At 47.3% G+C, this 14,321-nt stretch overlaps 1 protein-coding gene across 1 annotated transcript in view; it reads left to right on the forward strand.

Annotated features, from left to right (window-relative positions):
- LOC146186308 (putative cytochrome P450 12c1, mitochondrial) overlaps window positions 1–2,879 on the forward strand; it is an 11,574-nt gene extending 8,695 nt beyond the window's left edge. Inside the window, exon 6 of the mRNA XM_084605655.1 lies at window positions 2,732–2,879. Within this exon, the coding sequence (XP_084461781.1) occupies window positions 2,732–2,857 (126 nt within the window). The 3' untranslated portion in view covers window positions 2,858–2,879. The remainder of the gene's footprint in view (window positions 1–2,731) is intronic.
- The last annotated feature ends 11,442 nt before the right edge of the window (window positions 2,880–14,321 follow it).

The following is a 14,321-nucleotide window of genomic DNA, read 5'->3' on the forward strand; positions in this document are numbered from 1 at the left end:
GGGCCGCGAAAACTGTGTGCCTCAGGGAATTGTGAGCAAGGGCTGGTTGAACAAGTTATTATTACCATATAAAGTTGACTAAAGCTATTCGAACTCAAAAGTTATGTGTATAAAATCCGCATACTAATTGACCGGTATGAATTTTGCTGCCTCACTATATCCAATATAGAATCTCGTGCTGGAGAAAAAGTAAAAGCTTGTGTTGATTTCAGCAGGATCTAGGTGTAAGCATGATGACGAGGCTTGTTGACTTTTCCCAGTACTAGTGGCTCAAGTTTGAGCATTTATGGAGTCCTATTGGCGTTGCGTACGAACCTCTCATTCTAAAGCGCTCAAAATAGAATTCGCTGATTAATGCGCAATAGTCAGTAAACACAGATCCTCCGCAATCTCTGCATTCAGGCAAGAATTAACAAAATACGTGAATGTTAACTGCCTTGCACAGTGTGAATCAGGATGGGTTGAAGAGATTTTGCAGGTTTTGCCTCTCCTTAAATGCCTACACGGGCCGGATTACGAAGTTCCGAGCGTTCATGTATTGCGCATCTCTATATGAAAACTGAGACCTGCCTGTGCACAAAAGCACACAATTGGGTCGATGGACCGGTAAGGTTGGTACAGCGATCCAGAACACTTCATAATTCGAAGTGCGACAGGCACATATCTGGGCGTTCCATTCATATCACGGCCCTTTAATGTTGAGGGACTGTTAAAAATAAACAGGAGACAATATTAGCCAAAAAAGTAATACTACGTCCTTATTTTATGAATCCTTAAAAAGGTATATGCTAACTAATTAGTATTATCCGTATAACAGTATGCCTCAATAAATCGGATGATTAGGGTTTCTATTAAGAGAAATTAGTTTGTTTACACATTCGCCTGCTTTTTAATTTTGAAGGCCCCTATGCAGTGCCTTCAGCTTTCTCGTTCAAACGAAATGACTCTCGTGGTGGTTTTCCCACACAAAAGTTCTCACTTCAGAGGGATCGAAACAGCAATCGAACTCTTCGCCCTGTCTCGTTCCGCTAGTAAATTTTCCTTTGACCACACACACGGTCAAATTAATAATTTCGTACTGATGCATCCGTCCTGAAATTTCAGCAGTAATATGCCAGACGCCATAAGAGGGAGGAAATCTTTTATTAAAAAATAAGGTGCCAGGCAAATTCCTAAGGACTGGAGCCCTTAGCCTGAAGCCTCATTTGTCGAAGCCATCTGGGGGGCCCAGACTGCTGCTATTCTAAAGTGTTACTAGACAGGGCGACTACACAATGGAAAATGTACCGGGGGTGGGCGGGCATACGTGGACGGGGCAGGCGGGTGTTAGAGCGTAAAGGCCTGTATTACAGTAAAGTTCCGAGCAAGCGCCCTCCCTAATTTCACTTCTCGCGCCGTGAAGAGAAATGCCCGAATCCAATGCACACATACCTCCTCCTCCCGAGTGAGATTACGGGGAAGAGGAAACGACCACGGAGGAATTAGAGTGCTTCCATATAGCAAGACAGTGGCGTCTCACTCTTCAAACCGCCGTTCGTGTAGAGGAAGCTCTCACCCCTTCGCCGTTCTAGACCGATTACCACCGAATGATTGAGGCTGCGGCGGTCAGCGCCGGTGAACTACCGACCTTATCACGGCCGGTGTCCCATAAAGCGAGCGCGAAAAGGTGCCCGACAGGAAGACGAGGACGGCACGTGTCTCCCACAGCTCGCGTTTCTATAGCGGCATGATAAGGAGGGAAATCTTGCCAACCTTCTTCAACTGTGTGAAGTGTTCGCATCGCCTGCGTTCCGCTCAAAAGCAGTACGAAAGAATTCGTAAAAACCTGCATTGGGAAAACCAAAGACGAGGTAGTCTAGGCAAAGCGACGAGGAAACAAAACAAGATAGTGTAGGAAACAGAGGACAAGTGCCCGGTTAAAACTTGAGCTCTAAGCATTGAATTTTAAGAGGAGAGGCAATGTTTCTTCAAGCTGAAATCGAGCTATATATATGTTGTTCCCTTAACCATACAAAATTCAACAGGTCGACATGAGCCGCCGATGTTAGCCAGCTGTTTAGTAAAAAAAAAAAAAAAAAAAAAGAAAGAAAGAAGGGAGAGAGGCGGGAAGGTTGCTTGCGGGACCAGACCAAAAGAACATCATACACACTCGCTGCGCTGCAGCAGCATTTTGAGGAGAAACAGTTAAAACAAATTACACTCGGGCTGGCAGCACCACCGCAGCACGGCCTATAAGAAAGCAAAATACAGCGCGTTACCTATTATGTGCGCGCTGTGTAATGCTTCCCGATGGGCTGAACCACTGATTCCTTAAGTTCAAATTTTGCACACAAATAGCAATTTGTCGGCAGCATTATTTTATGTCCGATTTGTTTCCTTTACTTGCCATATTCGATCAAAATAAGTCCGATGTTCACATCGTATGCGACGAACACAAACTAAAGCAAGCCACTGTACCAACGATGGGAGCTGTGACGTCATCTCACCACGTTCTGAGCTGGAAATGATGTACTCCGATATGCAATAAAACGTCCTAAAATGTAGTGCAATTCTGGCCGAGCTAAGTTTTCTTTGTTATTATTGATAAAGCTCTTCATACCTCCAGTAAAACAACTCTGCACGCCAACCTTGCTTTACTGAAATATTTTAGGCGTATAAAAATGTGGACCCTTAGCATATTCATCTTGTCAATAAAGTGCATGTTTATCTTCCCATTATTTTCAACGGATAGATTCTGCTCAGCTACCATGTCGAGCACCCCTACAAGGATGTCCAATTCCAGGAAAAGATGTACATCATCCCGAAAGGGCCCACAAGACTTCGATTCAGAAATTTACGGGCCGGCCCTGATCTGTGAATAAAGGGGCAAAATATATCTTCATGCAATAGTGTGGCGTCCTTATATGAAATGTTCCTCAGATGCAGCTAATAAAAAACTTAATGTTAGGAACGTCAGGCTCTAAAAGGTTGTGGTTTAGTTTCTTATGTTCTAAGAATTTAAAAGCACTGAGATAGATTTTATATACCATAACAAATAAAAAGTTTAATTGGAAGTAGCTTCGATCTGAGCACGGGCAGCATTCTGAATTTCTATTCCCGGAATTGCAGCCATACATTTTTCTTGATCCGCGCTCTTTACCCTCCTGGTTTAAATCTTTCAGTTTTCGCGGATATTTTACAATCTGCTCAAAGGCAATCGGCACTTGCTTTGTTTTTACTTGTTAGTGAAATGTCACTATACTTGCTCTGATATCTTTTTATTCGATACGTCTGCTATAAGCCATAATAAGATGTTCTACTGCAAGCCCCATCATTATGTTATCGCGCCATTGCACCTTCCGCTTATTAGTGCCTGGACATGTGATCTGCCCATTCACTTCACAGGGGCACTATCGGGACTTTCGCTATTGATGACGGCAATAAACTACATCCACAAGGAATGACGTGGTACAAACAACGGGTATACATATTGAGCGGCTGTACAAATACGGACGAAATTTCCTGACTATACTTACACTACATCGGGGCACTCCTTTTCCGTAGGTAAATAATTATCTTCGGAACGGGACAAAGTGCGACATGTGTAAGCAATTACGCGTTCTTTACCGTCTTGCAACTGAACAAGGACCGCAACAAGGTGAACGATACTGTCATCCGTGTGCAGTTCCGTGTCGGCCTCTTCGTCGAAATTACCAAATATACACTCTTAATCTGGTTCCACATACGTTCCGCTTATAAGTGGAACTCTTAAAAAAGTTCGACTTATTAAGCGGAACTTTTTTGAAAGTTCCCCTTATAACTGGAACCTATGTGGAACGAGATTCAGTGCAGGCGTACATTGGCGACGGGACTTGATGTCTGTGAAGGCTTTTTTTCCTGGTCTTGGCCCCAAAAGAACGGTTCGGCCTCCTTGTGTCAGGCGGGTCAGAGGCTCAGCTATCGTGGAGAAATAGCAAACAAACATCCAATAGTATGTGCAGAGTCTGAAAAATGAACGCAAGCTCCGTTTACCAGTTGGCTCGGGGTATGCAGGTACAGCGGCCGTCTTTTCTGGATCTGGATAATGCCTCCAGCGCTGACAATGTGGTCGAGAACCTTGAGGTCATTAAAAGCAAAGCGGCATTTTTCGGATTTTATAGAGAGACCAGCAGATCGGATGGCTTCGAAAACCGCTCGCAAATGTTTCAAGTACTCGTCAAACGTGTTCTAGAAAATAACGCCGACGTCGAGATATACGAGACATGACTGTCACCTCAGTCTAGAGAGCACGTCCTCCATTCGTTGGAATGTGGCAGGGGACGAGCACAGAGCAAACAAGAGCACCTTAAAATCATACAAACCGTCTGAAGTAATAAAGGCGGCTTTCTCTCGATCTTTCTCGTCAACGTTATTTGCCAATCCCCACGGCGGAGGTGAACTGACGAAAAGTAAGTGGCACGGTGAAGGCGGTTGAGGGAGTCGTCAATGCTCGGCAGGGGGTGCACTTTTTTTTCGTGACGTTGTTGAGGTGTCTGTAATCCAAGTAAAACCTTAAGGTTCCATTTTTCTTCGTAACGAGGACAACGGACGAAGCCCAGGTGCTCGTCGATGATTGGATGATGTCGTCCTGGAGCATTTCTGTTACTTGTCAGGGGATGACATCACATTCGCGTGAAGACGCCCGGTAAGGACGCTGACATAGTGGTCGTTGGTCGCAGGCAGGTATGATTCGGTGCTTCATTAGCGGTTTCTGCCGTACCTTGAATGTTGATGAAAAACAGTCATAGAAGGAATTGATAAGATACTCCACGCAGCGTTTCTGACTAGCCAACCAGTCTTCCACATCCTCGAACCGAACACCGTAAAATTATGGCGGGGATCGAGGTGCGAGAAGGAATGATGGCGGGGCGTTCCTGGAGTACTGACGTGTCTAGCCCTCCGTAGTAGATATTATGGCTCACACCGCTATGGTCAGTGGCTCAAACTCGGTTTGGGGGTCTCGGAGGCGACGGCTCACTTTATGGACGGGAGTGGCGTCCGCGCGTCGGTGAGTAGCGTCACTAACGTCTTCGTGGTCAACATACATGGGTTGTTAAACGGCACGGTCTACCAAATATCACCAACAAACTTAGCGAGCAGCAGCACAACCCCTCGTCAACATTATCATCAGCCTGACTATACCCACTGCATGGCGAAAGCCTCTCACATATTCCTCCAATTAAACCGGTCCACTTGACCCTCGCGAACTTCTTCACCTCATCCGCCCACCTAATTTTCTGCCGCCACCTGCTACGCTTTTCTTCCCTTGGCATTCATTTTGCTACCCTAAGCGACCATCGGCATCCTCTCTTCGCACTACACGCCCTGCCCATGCCAAATTTTTCTTCTTGATTTCTACTAGAATGTCAATACCTTGAGTTATTTATCTGACCCACTCTGCACACTTCCTATCTCTTAATTTTACCCCTACCATATTTCGTTTCATTGCCCTCTGCGTTCTCCTCAACTTAAGTAAACCCTCTTCGTTAGCCTCCACGTTTCAACCCCACAGGTTAGTACAGGTAAGCTGCAACTGTTGTATACTTTCCTCTTCAGCGATACCGGTAAGCTGCTAGTCATAATCTGCGAGTGCTTGCTAAATGCGCTCAATCCCAATCTTATTCTTCTTGTCATTTCCTTTTCATGGTCCGGATCTGCGGTTACTACGTGTCCTAAGTAGACATATTCGCCTACTACTTCCAGTACGTCGCTACCTAATGTAAACTGCTCTTCCTTCGCGAGGCTGTTGAAGATTACCTTAGTTTTCTGCATATTGGTTTTCAAGCCTACCTTTCTACTTTTCCTGTCTAGGTCATCAATCATTCTTTCAAGAACAACCCAGCTGATCTTTTAATGACGCTAAGCTCGCGAGAAATGAAGACGCTCAGCCACGTGCCAAGATATGGTTCGGCCACACGGTAGTGCCAGAAGAGGGAAAGTGGTGTGGCAATATGATCCCTGTGGCCTTCGAGATAACGCATAAGGCAGCGTTTGCAGAATTATCTGAGCAGTACCGCGGAGTAGAGGCCATGGTGAAGCGTTAAAAATGCCACCACACGAATAGTTCGGTTCGTAGGCTTTAACGTCAAAAAGCGACTAAGGCTATGAGACAAGCCGTAGGGAAGGACTCCAAAAATTGCATCCACCTGAGGTTCTTTAGCGTGCACTAACTTCCTACAGCACACGAATGAAAACCTTCACTCCACGCATAATGATCGCAGCAAGGTGACAGGCAGCGTGTGTATTAGTGCTTTCATAAATGCAGCCGAATAAAAAAACGCGGTACTTACTGGAATCCAATGACAAATAATCGAATCGTATCCAAGAACGTTGCAGCATCATTTGATCTGTTAAAATAATTTAGGCCATGCGCTATTTCCGGCGCATGGCCGGCTTCTGGCGAGTGCGTTTCGATGGAGGCAAAACGGAGAATCCTCCTTGTGCTGTACGATGTAAGCGCACGTTGAAGACCCCGGGTAAACGACATTTACGGAGTCCTTCACTACGGCATCTGTCATCGCCTGACTCGCTTATTAATTTATTACGTTAATGTATAGGTATTATTTTAATATGAATGCACTATTTCACGAGGTCTAACCGGGCCTTCAAGATGTGCGCGACAGATACTGCGCATTTCCTTTACTGTAAACCAATTACTAATAAAAACATTAGAAAGGTAAGTAAAAATGATAGTAATGATCGTAATTGATAAGTAATACTAATAAAACGATAACATTATAATTATTTGCATACAAGAATAAAATATACACTAAAGACAGCAAGAAAAATAAAATAATTTGCTGCGAGCCATGGTTGCTTGCACAGGCTGCCGCGCGATTGCTACGGCACGTCAGAGTTCGAAGAAACGCGCCATGTCCGACGGGAAGTGCTGGAACAGAAGAAAAGACGTCGTAAACTTGAACACATTGCCTAATTTACGTATATATCCTACAGCGCAACCAAATTGAAAATTAGATACAAAAAAATTCACAGTGGCTTAGCTGTAGTTGAGCCTAGGAGATAGCGAAAACAACTGCTTCGGTGGCTTAAGAAGAAGCACGCATTCGCCGAGCTGCATCTATAGAGCAGCATGACGTCTTGCTCGACGCTCTTCCCGTTGTTCCTCTGTCTCCGTAGCTCGCTGTCGCTTCCTGGCTTCACACTGGCCTTCTCCCTCTGCTTCTCAGACAGCAGGATGAACTGTCTTACAAGCGCTGAAATGGCATGCTTTATACAGCGCAGCCTCCCCTCCTCTACTTACCGAAGAGAGAAGAGAGGCGAAGTGTCTCGAATGGAAGACTACACTACCTGTTAGACCCCAGCCCACCAAGTGGGAGAAGCGCGAAACGCCCGGCGTGGCTACGAGCTGTGCTGTTATCATCTGTTTTGGTTTGGCTTGGCTTGGCTGGCAGCTGCGACTGCGAAAGTGGCGCTAGTGTATCTGTGGCGCAAGTGTGGCGCAAGAGTATAAAAGCGGAGTGCGAGAATAAACGGGGGTTCATTTCGTCGCTTGGGAGCTCGGTGTCTGGACTGCTTTCTCTGGCAGCGTTCCGGCGCGGGTGCAACGGCGCCCCCCCTGCCTGGGCTAACACGACATGGTGTCAGAAGTGGCCGTCTACGACATGATGTCAGATGGTCAAGAATCTTCGCACTGAGCCAGGCACCTTACATCCACGATGTCGAAGACGCCTTCAATACGGCTGCATGGACTGCAGCAACCGCCACCGCTGGACTTCGACCGCACGTCAGAGTGGCCGGCGTGGATCGAACATTTCGACGACTTCCGATATGCAACGGGACTCAACGAATGCTGCGGGGAGGCTCAGGTACGAACGCTGTTGTACACAATGGGGAGGCAAGCTCGTGACATATTCAAGACGTTTTCACTATCTGACGAAGACGCCAAGAACTATGAAACTGTAAAGAAAAAGTTCGACGGGCACTTTGTAAAAGAGAGGAACATCGTGTACGAAAGCGCCTGTTTTCACAGACGCGTACAAATGCCAGGAGAGTCGGTAGACCAGTTCGTCACTGCGCTACACGGCTTGGCGGAACGTTGCGACTACGGTGAACTAAAAGAACGAATGATCCGAGACAGACTGGTTGTCGGGCTCCGCGACGCAAAGCTCTCGGAAGCTTTGCAAATGGATTCTCAGCTAACGCTGGCTTCGGCGCTGTCGAAGGCTCGCTTAAAGGAAAGCGTTCAACAGCAGCAAAGTACTCTACGAGGACAGCACAGCCATCAGTCATCGGAAATTCGTGACCAGGACCCCAATGTGGACGCGGTGGTTCAACAGAGGCACAAGGGACGTCTGCATGGGCAACGAACGCCGGAGGTGAGGCAGCATGGGCAACGAACGCCGGAGGTGCGGTGTCCTTTCTGCAGTGGCGACGCCCACCCCAGGACAATGTGCCCAGCCAGAGCTGCCAAGTGTCTTCACTGTGGCAAGAAGGGACATTTCGCAAAGGCCTGCTTGAAGAAAGCAACGGCTACCGCTCAACGAAAGGTACGCGTCTCAGCGGTCAACCAGGAAACTGGAGAGCTACGCGTCTCAGCGGTCAACCAGGAAACTGGAGAGACTTTCGTGGGATCAATAGATGCATGCAGAAAAGCGCGATTTGTTCAGGTGCGCATTAATTGTGTGCCCATTTTTGCAAAGGTTGACTCAGGTGCTGAAGTGTCAGTATTACCAGCAACGTTTCCGGGATTACCGTCCCGACTGGTAAAAACCGATGAAATCTTACTAGGTGCAGGAGGCAGTAAGCTTAACGTACTAGGCAAATTCGTAGCAGAGATCGCATGGAAAGAGAAAACTGTGTATCAAACATGCTACGTTGTCAGTCCGTTACGCGACGTCCTTCTAGGATTACCTGCACTTGAGGTCTTAGGTATCGTGAAATTTGCAGACGCGGTCGAGTCGGGAAACCTGCAGTACGAGACGCGTTTTCCAGAAATGTTCCGCGGTCTAGGTACGATGCCAGGGCAGTACACCATCAGGCTACAAGCTGGCGCTATCCCGCATGCCATAAGCGCTCCACGCAGGGTACCAATTCCCCTGAGGGAGTCCCTGAAGCGCGAAATAGATAAAATGGAGCGTTTAGGCATAATCAGGAAAGTGGATGGGCCCACCGAATGGTGCGCCGGAATAGTTCCGGTAGTGAAGCCCTCAGGAGACCTGAGAGTTTGTGTAGACCTCACTAAATTGACCAAATGCGTAGTTCGAGAGCGATTTACGTCACCAACTGTGGATCAAGCTCTAGGGTCACTGTCGGGAGCGAAATGGTTTTCAAAGCTCGATGCCAACTCAGGCTTCCACCAGGTGCGACTCAGTAAAGACTCTGAAGAGCTAACCACGTTCTTAACACCCTTCGGTAGATACTGTTTCACGCGACTACCCTTTGGAATTACCTCCGCTCCGGAATACTTCCAAAAGAGAATGTCTGAGATACTAGGTGGCCTGCCGGGGGTCGTTAATTTCATGGACGATATCCTAGTGTTTGGCGGAAGCAAAGCTCAACACGATGAGCGTTTAAGTAACGTGATCACACGCCTAGCAAAGGCAAATGTGACATTAAACAAAGAGAAATGCTTATTCGGGGTTAGGCAAGTGCGTTTTTTGGGTCACATTTTGAATGAGGAAGGTATTCATCCTGACCCAGCGAAGGTCAGTGCTATAAAAGATTTGAGAGCACCCAGAAACGTTACTGAGCTTAGAAGCATTTTGGGCATGGCGAATCATTTGGGCCGCTTCCTGCCACATTTAGCCCAAGTGACTGCTCCCATGCGTGTTCTTTTGCACAAGGATAGGGACTGGGTCTGGGACAGCAATCAGGAAAAAGCGTTCCAAGAACTCAAAGAGCTCATTTGTTCAGCGCAATGCATGGCTTTGTACGACGCTTCGCTACAAACCACTCTTTCAGCTGACGCATCGTCTTTTGGTCTGGGAGCAGTTTTGTTTCAAAAGCAAAAAGACGGGCAACGTAGACCAGTTGCATTCGCTTCTCGTTCGCTCACCAAAACCGAGCAACGGTACTCCCAGATCGAAAAGGAGGCGCTGGCGTTGACGTGGGCAGCGGAAAGGTTTGATGAGTATATACGTGGTCTGGAAGTTGTTTTTGAAACTGACCACAAGCCCTTGGTGTCGCTGTTGGGTCACATGGCAATCGACGCTATGCCCCCAAGAATTCAACGTTTTCGTCTGCGCCTGATGCGATACAGTTTTTCTGTATTATATGTACCAGGCAAATTGCTAACCACTGCTGATACTCTTTCACGTTCGCCGTTAGCTCGTACGAAAGTGGAAAGCTGTTTAACTGTCTCAGAGGTAACCGCTTACTCGAAAGCTTGTTTACTGGGTTTAGAAACAGGCGACGATTTCTTGAAAAGAGTAAAAGAAGGTCAAGCAAAAGACGAAGTGTGTCGAAGCTTGCGCACAGTGTGCAAAAAAGGGTGGCCCAGGAAACAAAATGTTCCCTGTTATCTTCTGCCATACTGGCAGGAACGTGCATGCATTACTTTGGTGAACGGGTTTCTGCTCAAAGGTATGAGGCTTATCATTCCTCAGACCCTTCGCAAGGAAGCGCTAAGCAAACTGCGTGACGGTCACCAAGGCATCTCGCGATGCCGCAGTGTGGCTAAAGGTTCTGTCTGGTGGCCGGGACTTAGCACTGAGATAGCGTCATTCGTGAAACAGTGCAGCGTTTGCGCGAGGCATGCGCCAGAACAGATCGAACCGATGATTGCATCGCCAACGCTCTCTTTTCCTTGGGAGAGAGTAGGGGTCGATCTGTTTCAAATTCAGGGACAGCAATATCTTGTCGTAGTAGACTATCTTTCGCGATACCCAGAGATTGCCATTCTTCCGTCAACAAAGTCTGCTACCGTGGTAAGCCGAATGAAAAGCATTTTTGCTAGACATGGCATTCCCGAGTGTGTGGTGACCGACAATGGTCCCCAATTTGTCAGTGCCGAGTTCGAGAAATTTGCAAAACTGTATGGCTTCCGTCATGTCACCTCGAGTCCGAGGCACCCCCAGGGAAACGGGGAAGTCGAACGTATGGTAAAGACGGTTAAGAATCTCATTCTAAAATCGGACGACCCTTACTTAGCCTTGCTGGCTTATAGGGCCACACCTGGTGTTCTGAACGTCAGCCCAGCGGAGATACTGATGGGTAGAAGGCTTAGGACGAGAGTCCCAATGCTGCCTTCGCACCGCGATCCGGGACAATGCTGTCTACAAGAAGCGGCAGCCCAGGACCGTAAAGTCAGAAAGGAGCAAAGCCGCCACTTCGACCGACGTCACCGGTCTAAAAATCTCCCAAAGCTGGAAGCAGGTGATGTGGTGTGGGTGACTGATCTCCGTACCAAAGGTACAGTGCTCGGAGCAGCACCACAGCCGCGTTCATACCGTGTTCAAACGGAAAACGGGGTTGAAGTCCGTCGAAACAGGAGAATGCTTAACCGTCTCCCAAAAGACCGGGTAGATAGCGGGAACTACGAATTTCCGGATGGTCAGGAACAGCCCAGCAGGGCCGGATTGGTAACTGGAGTAGACAACCAATTTGACGAAGCTCCGGAAGCTTTGGTGCCTCTAACTCAGACGGAGACTGACGGTGGCAATTCTCAAGCTAGAATTGTAACTACGACCAGATTTGGAAGAGTTGTTCGCAAACCCATAAGGCTGGGCGTGGACGACTGATGCTGGAGTGACTGTGCTCTGTCGTGTTTTCTTGGGTGTGCTCCAATGTTATTTTGAAGTGTATGCATGTAAAGTTAATAGTGCTTGAAAAGGGGGATGTGCTGTTATCATCTGTTTTGGTTTGGCTTGGCTTGGCTGGCAGCTGCGACTGCGAAAGTGGCGCTAGTGTATCTGTGGCGCAAGTGTGGCGCAAGTGTATAAAAGCGGAGTGCGAGAATAAACGGGGGTTCATTTCGTCGCTTGGGAGCTCGGTGTCTGGACTGCTTTCTCTGGCAGCGTTCCGGCGCGGGTGCAACGGCGCCCCCCCTGCCTGGGCTAACACGACACGAGCCACGCTACGCTGTTGTGGCTGAAAAGAAAATGCACGGCCTGCTACTGGCTCTGTAGCTGAGCCAGTGAAAGGAGGCGTTGGTCATACGCGCGATTAAAACGTTCCTCTCACTCTGTACTTCGTTTATGGCAACACAGCACGGGCCCGCACGCATTAATTTCTGCTGTGGAATAATCTAGGCAAAGCACTAATTAGACCGTCATTTTTGTTATATGCAGTAGAAGGAAGGCAATGGCAGTATAGTGGTACGTCGTTGGTTAACATCTCCGTCTGTATCAAAATTCTTCCTGGGAGCAATCATTGTCATTCTTATTTGTGTCCTAGATATTCATATGGAAACGCTATCCAGGCAATAATCGCGTTGAAAACGCAGGAACCCGTCGAGCCTCCCGCTTCAACTGGACAGAGATGGAGAGGCGCGGTTTCTGCAGCGCTGCCACACCCGTTTCTTCGTCGTTCGGGACGGCAGGCTTATTATGCCAGCTTTGCCGTACTAACCTCTAAATTACACCTAAATTTACAGTTTTACACGGGAAATCTATGATTACTAAACTGACTGTTATAAGAACTTCAGTGTTTCTGCGAACAGACAGACAAACTTTATTAATTCGTGGGAATTCAGGGTACGCAGGCCCCCGGATCCCCGCACGACCCCACTCCAACTCATGTGTTTGTTCCTTAAGGCTAACACTGACAGCCCGCTGGGTAGCGATGGTCTGCACGGCCGGGTCCTCCTAGCGTAGCAGTGTCCCCCCAGTCTTCCGAGGTCTTGAAGTACTCTAGCCCCCGCGAGGGAGGGTCCGCCGGGCAGAGGCAGAGAATGCGGAGGGAAGAGGACATGGGTTTTGGGCATAGGGAACAGGCAGGAGTGGTGCGAAGAATTCCGCGTTGAAGGCATCTTTTTTCCGGACATGAGGTTTTTAAAATTCATTAAGATTCAGGAATATAATGTTTTCTGCACTCTTCAGGAACAAAGATAGGGTTACGAGAGTTGGTGCATGTGTCTTGAGAGCGGTGGCCGAAGAAGAAGTTTAAAATTGTGAATAATTAAACAAAGTTTAGAGTACAAACAAAGTTGGGCTTCTAAAATATTTTGCTGTAGTTTCCTCCCTATCCGCTTAAGGACCATCAATATTATTTTGTTAGCAGACTAGGTATTCGATCGGTTAATGCTCGAGCTCATTCTGAAAGTGAGTTCACCTTAGAGTTGTAAAACCACTTGTAACTTTATTTAGACTCGTCTCATAGATTGCACGACGATACTCGATTCTAGAAGCACGATCAAAATGAACCGCAGTAAGTCTATTCTTGCTGTTAGAGATACAAAATTTGTACTTATTCATGGTCATTCCTGCTTTCGTTGCTTCATGGCGACCATTAGTGGCAAATTACCGCTATCTCTGTGCGTTAACAGTAACAAAAGTGGCATGCAGCTTAATGACATTAGCCTCTTCAAGAAACTGTACCACGCCAATTAATATTTAGTGAGACTGCATCGACAGGCATTGTTTTTGAGAGCAATTCCAGCCTGCGGTGATCCCATGAAATCGGTATACTCGTTTAGGACGCTGGTCAAGCGGGTTCGACAAGCGGCGCCACGGGCTTGGTGTTGAGTGTCATGCTTGGACGGCCTTTCGCGTACTTCGGCTTTGGGGAAGAGATTGTGTAGACGCCGGTTGCGCACGTGGACGAGGTGTCCGATATTGCCCATAATTGACTGGAGTCGATATTGTCGGAGGAACATCCGGCAGTAGTGATGCATGTGATTGTTTGGAGATCGGTTGGAGACGCCGCTATTACACCCCTACTTTGACCAGGACAAGTGTGTCCCTCTCGCGATCCGCCAAGGAGAAAATTGGTGCGCGATTTTCCAGCAAGTAAAAACATTGATGTAGATTTCATTAATTATGCATCAGTTACACTGTTTGTATAGTGGCAATTTTAAAACAGGACACTATTTTGACTACAATAAGAGAGGAGAGCGCGCAAAAGCCAACTCTGCGAACTTCCAGATGCGTATTATGGTAGTCGCATTGCTGATTAAGCCACATTGGCTATTAGGACAATTTTAAAAATTTGACTTGCGCTTTATGGGATGACCTGTACTTTCACTATTTCTCTTAAACAAAAACGAAAATAGAGATGTGATTTTTGAATTTAGTTCATAAATGTATAATTGCTGAGCTTTATAACGTGCATAATATTCGTCTTGCTCTACAACCTACCTGCACTGACGCCATCAAAGGTATCCGCCAGTTATTTAAGTGTATTTG

This window comes from Amblyomma maculatum, chromosome 6, assembly GCF_055883805.1.
Source record: "Amblyomma maculatum isolate TAMU_Amacu chromosome 6, ASM5588380v1, whole genome shotgun sequence".
NCBI lineage: Eukaryota > Metazoa > Arthropoda > Arachnida > Ixodida > Ixodidae > Amblyomma > Amblyomma maculatum.